Source organism: Rhagoletis zephyria, unplaced genomic scaffold, assembly GCF_001687245.7.
Source record: "Rhagoletis zephyria isolate East Lansing unplaced genomic scaffold, Rhagoletis_zephyria_1.1 Rzeph_scaffold_00036, whole genome shotgun sequence".
Lineage (NCBI taxonomy): Eukaryota > Metazoa > Arthropoda > Insecta > Diptera > Tephritidae > Rhagoletis > Rhagoletis zephyria.
Window position 1 is genome coordinate 406,827 of NW_016157120.1, and position 5,696 is coordinate 412,522.

Here is a 5,696-nt window from a genome sequence, read left to right on the forward strand (position 1 = left end):
AACAAATCTATCCATGCCAATCACGGGTAAGTCTGCGGCTCAACACATCTTCGGGGTATGGTTCTACTAGTCAGCTTCACTCAGACTATGCTTGTTGACATGATCATCATTTGTCATCACTGCAAACACCGGTCAGTCCCGCTTCTTGGCTCCTGATCTACATAGCGAATACTTAATCCCTTTCCGACTAGTTGTGGGTCACCACACTGACGACTTCGCCGAATCCAAATCTGGCGCATCGCGCAAAAGTTTCAATAAGGACTGGTTGAAATCGGAGTCTCGAACAACTCCTCGACTTTCTTCATACAACATGTGCTTGGAAAATCGCGTCGTCCCGGCATCGAAGCGCACGTCTCACTTAGTCAAGTTTCCCGGCTCGTCAGCCTTTACTGACTCCCACGCCTGCTAAGCGTCGTATCGTCTGATTTATCCGCCTCCTTCTTCTTATCGACTGCCTATTTGTTCTTTAGATTCACTTGTCAGGTATGTAGTCTTCTCGTCACTACTCGGTTTCGCCCCACTTATTTGCAACAATTTCCACCCCAATTTCCCCTATCCACACGCTGCACTTCTGCAAACTTGGCTTCAGCTGCAGCTCCAGCTTCTCGCAGCTGAATGGATAGTTTTAGAATGGGTCTTTATAACCACTTTCGCGATTTCTTTTGCTTTTTCCCTAGTGTACATAGTACCTTTCGAGGCCCTTTTTTTTAATTTTAGATAATCGACTCTCGTTTAGACTGATCTAAACTTAATACTTAAAAGCTGCTGCCATCAAGCTAAAGTTAAACTTTTTAGTGTCGAATGCACTTTGTTTAGCCGGTAATACATACATATATACATAAACCGAATCAACTCCCACATAATGGACATCGCTGAATCAACGGTCGGCTTACATATCTGTTTGCAAATTGCTGCGCTATCCCAATGGCTGTTGGATCGTAAAAATGGCAAAGTTTATATTTCACGTCTGCTCGAGTGCTATGCCATTTGTACAGTCACCATGTCTCTGGCCATTCTGGTGTTTGGCGTATATTTCGATAAAAACTATTTTCGTGAATCGCAGAATGATGTTGGACAAACAGTGGATTATATACAAATAATTGGCATACGTATATCACATTTGGTAACTATTTCTGAGGCATTTTTACAGCGACGCGGACAATGCTTATTCGTCAAGCAGGTACGAGAAATCGATCGTGTATTCGAGTGTTCGCTAAATGTGGAGGTCGATAATCGGTGAGTAGAAATTCGGCAAATATCTTTCATCATATTACCTTCCTCCTTCCCAGCTCTCTACGCAGTCAGCTCAGGCGTCGGGGCCTCATTATGCTCGCCATTTATGTAAGCTCCGAGCTGCTCATACTCTTCGCAAAGTTTCTTACCAAAGATCGTCACTTCTCTATCTACTGGCTGCTCTATCTGTTGCCATTTTTCGTCTGTGGCCTACGATATTTTCAAATATTTACCGCCATTATGATTGTACGACAACGTTTGGATAAATTGGTGCTAGTCTTAAATGAACTCAATCTGCTGAAGAGCAAGCAGAAGCCGGATAAAGACTCCAGCTCAAATACAGCAATGAAATATATAACACAAGCTTTCCCAAGCTACGAAACGTCTGATTGGCAGAATCGTCGCACTGATATGGAGAATCCAGATATGAAACGTTTGTTAACCATACGCGATCTCTACAATCGCTTGTGGGAGTTAACTGGCACGCTGAATGCTGATTTTGGTGTTTCGATTTTAACAAATGTGGGCAATGATTTCCTATCCATTACATCGAATTGCTATTGGATTTTCTTGAATTTCAAGGGCTATTCAGCCACATTGAATGATTTCTTGCAAATCGCCAGCAGTGCCGTTTGGTCGGCGCCACACCTCTTCAATGTGTTGATGTTGGCATTGCTCTGTGAGAGGACTGTGCAGAAGGTAAGTCTGTTGAATATAAATCTGGCTTTTCATTTAAAAATAAAATTATTGCCATACTCTCAGACGACCACAATCGCTTTGGGGCTGCACCGCATTGAAACTAATATCTGGAACGATAATCACAACACGGTGGTGAGTAAGACCTAGTTTACCTTTAGAAATTATGGAGCTTACTTAGCTCAGGTGGAGTAGACCACTAATTTCGTACGTCACGGTTCAAATACCGCCGAGCTCAAGAAGTATTGGGGAGTCCGATATTTCGGAAGTAGCTGCAGAACTGAGGAAAAGACTGGCTATTCTTAAGGACTACGTTTCGAAGGCACTAAGCTTTTCTGTTAGAGTCAAGTTCCCAGGTTTGATTCTCGCTGGGAAACTGTCGTGTTAGTCTTACATTGAGGAGAGGGTGAAGTAAGCATCAAAGGCTCTCTACTAGTGCAAGGGTGGGAAATTGGTAGGAAATGGGGCCTCTCTCATTTCCAAGCTACTTCATGGCTCTATAAAATCATAGTTAGGCCCATAAGCTTTTGTGCAGCTCTGGTCAGGTGAAATGCCGTAGAGAAGGCTGCACTAATCAGAAAGTTAGAGCGGGTACAGCTGACGGCTCTAATTGGAATCAGTAGGGCACCTAGGACCGCTGCTACTTTAGACTCCTAGCGTCATCCTTAATATTGCTTAGGTAAGGCTGGTGCAGCAAAGGCTACTGTCAGACTTAGGAGAACTGAGTGCTTAGCATGCTAATTATTTGGACACTCTAGTATTTTGGGAGGCTTCGACTATATCCTTGCTAAAACGGATAACTGAGTGCCTAGCCGAGCAATTTATCTGCACTTACAGGGATGAGTGGACATGAGGCAGTAGTTTGAAAGAGACAATGGAAGACTTCCAAATGGATGGTTTGAAGATTTACGGAAGGATTAATGTAGGCATATTTCGCAAGATGATCTCCATAAATCGCAAATTAGGGTTTCAAAATCACTGTTACACATTTTTCCGAATGCAGTGGATAGGCTGGTCATTTACGCGAAGCCAGCAAGGAAAGTTAACTTCTAAGTACTCTGATAGCCAAGCGGCAGTCAGTTTTTTGGATCGCTCTTGTTGTGATCTAAACCTATAAAGAAAGCGCCTGACATACTCTATAGCTGCGTCTAGTTTTCTAGTCAGACTTATGTATGTACACATATAACTATGTAGGTAGTGATAATGCGTTGGGGATGTGTTGGCCAAGTAAAGCAGCCTCGAGACATCGAGAAAAGAGAGAGTGGGAGTCTCGCTCTGTTCGAAAATCAAGCCATATGCAAGTTATTTCTGACCAAAAGTGTATCGAAGGCGGTCTACCCGGCTCATACAGACGTTTGTAGTGGTAGCATAACGGACTTGTGCTTATGGTCCAAATGAGCTTCTGTTAGCCCAACCATATTTACCTGTCTAAAGTAATCAATTCGATCCAATTTGCCAATTTTTGCCTTGTCCTTGGCACAGTTCAGTGGATGGATTCATAAACCTAAATAAACAAACTTTTGCAAACTCAATTTTCGTAATGTAACTGAAAGTATTAATCTAGTTATGTATTTCTCTCCATAGATCGAGCAGTTCTCCCTACAGCTGTTGCATCAAAAGTTGGCTTTTTCAGCTGCTGGATTCTTCGATATCAACTGCACTCTGCTTTATACGGTGAGTTCTCGGGGTTTAAGGTTCGGTTAGTCAAAACTTATATTACGTAACGTTACCTATTATATTGGCCAACGCAATTTATTTTTGTCCAGAAATTTTTGGATTTGACTTATAGGCGGCAAAGTGGCAATTAGCTGAAAAGCAAAATACAAAAACATTTTCGCTTCTGGCTAAAATGACGTGTTGAGTAATCACGTAAGTTAAGTCTAGACTAACTGGACCTGTAATAAAAATATTATTTCAATTACACATACAAAAGATTTAGACTTTTTTGTAAATTTAGAATTTTTACTATAAGAAAAATTTACTGCCATAAACTAAACAAAAGCGTTGGGTGGAGCGTTTTCTGACGCGGAAGTGCCATCCCTGAACAAAAGCGGCAATGGTACGTTAAATGAAGAAATAACACCAACAATAAGCATAGGTTTGTTTGTGGGAAATACGAAAATTACAGTTTCGACGTTTTCTGTATGGTTCATACAAATTTTATGGGCGTGAGAATTTTTTGACAACGCTGACGCTTTTGTTAAGGTATGGCAATTATATCATTTTCAAAAACAAAATCACAAGGTGTAACATAATGTCATAATTTCATAAATTTTATAATGGTTAAAAGTGTTTTTGCGTGATTCATAGCAACTGAAAGACAGTTTTAAACGCAAGGCGAATTTATACAAGGTGGCGCTGGTAGATTAGCTGATTTTGTGTGTATTTTTCCCCTCATGGAATATTTCGTTTGCTTTTTCACGCACACTTTTAAGCTGATGCCAGATAAAACTTTGTAGCTTTGCGTGACATTTATAACTTTGCCAGCAAAGCGCCAAACGCAAAAGGTATGCCACAATGAACGCCAAGAAAACAATTTTGTACCGCTTTTTTACTAGTCAAAGTTGCTGTGGATTTCATATATTTTGCTTTAAAATTATCAGCAATGTAATTAAGTTTTATGTTTCTGCATGAAAACTCGAATTTGGACGAAACAAAATAAATATTAAACTGGCTGATTGTCAAAGCGCGCAAAAAGATGGGAGTTGGCCATCTTTTCGCTTCGCGCTGCAGCTTCGACGATTTATGTGGCATGCTTTGTGCATTTTCATACAATTCATCTTATCTGTCAAAGCGAATCTGTCACGTAAAGCGAAGCAAAAGTTTTATGTGGCATCAGCTTTACTGATTTTTAAAGTTCATGCCGCGAAAGCAAAAACAAAATACATGTAAATTTTTGCTTTTGTACTCCCGTTTTTACCTTATATGAATTCGCCTTGTGGACATTGCCAGTCCTATATTTATAAGTACACAACAATTTTTTAGAACTTTTCAAAATGTTTTATTTTTATTAATTTATTATTTATTTATTAATTTTTTACTTAAAGTTTATAATAAGAGAGGGACCCTATGCCAGAAGAATTATTGTGATCACATTTCATTGTATCTCTTTGCCTCTACTTTTTAAATTTATGGTTTTTAATGGCAGAAAAAATTAAATTTATTCGATTTGTTTATGCCTTAGTTTACAAAAAATACTTATTTAAGATTTTTTGGCTTGAATTTTTTATTCGGCATTTACAAAAAAATACTACCTTTTGTTTTTTATATTTTCGGTTGTTCCTTTTTAAATACTAACGGTTTTCCACCAGGCTTTAAATGAAAAAAATCGCTGATAAAATTTGAGCATTAAGAAATAATAATCATGCTCCCACATGCCTTTTTTTTTTTAAATGGTAAAAATTTGTGTCAGTTTTGTAACGTCAACGCTTAGTGGAAACTCGGTATGAGCTCAATTTTGTCTCCTTCTCAATTACAGATCGCAGGCGCTACCACGACTTATTTGATTATACTCATTCAGTTTCATATGAACGAAGATAAGATGTCGAGCTGAAGAAAAACTAAAATATAAGAGCTCCCTTTCAGCCTGATGGAAATGAAAAATGGTTTTTGAAATATTTACATTTTTTCGAATTTAAAAAAAATCGTGCCTTTTCATGTGTTTTCTTTAACTGCAACTACAAACCGGGCAATACTTAGTAAATTTTTTATGTAAAATACTTCCAGATAGTTGCCTCTCCATACTCAAATGCAATGTAGTTAAAATA

The 5,696-nt window shown here is 38.9% G+C and overlaps 1 protein-coding gene across 1 annotated transcript; it reads left to right on the top strand.

Annotated features, from left to right (window-relative positions):
- The first annotated feature begins 862 nt into the window (after positions 1–862).
- Positions 863–5,482, top strand: Gr2a (Gustatory receptor 2a). Its single transcript, XM_017619213.1, has 6 exons — positions 863–1,236; positions 1,290–1,537; positions 1,598–1,932; positions 1,996–2,064; positions 3,514–3,603; positions 5,408–5,482. Exons 1-6 carry the CDS (start codon positions 863–865, stop codon positions 5,480–5,482), a joined length of 1,191 nt encoding a protein of 396 aa, XP_017474702.1.
- The last annotated feature ends 214 nt before the right edge of the window (positions 5,483–5,696 follow it).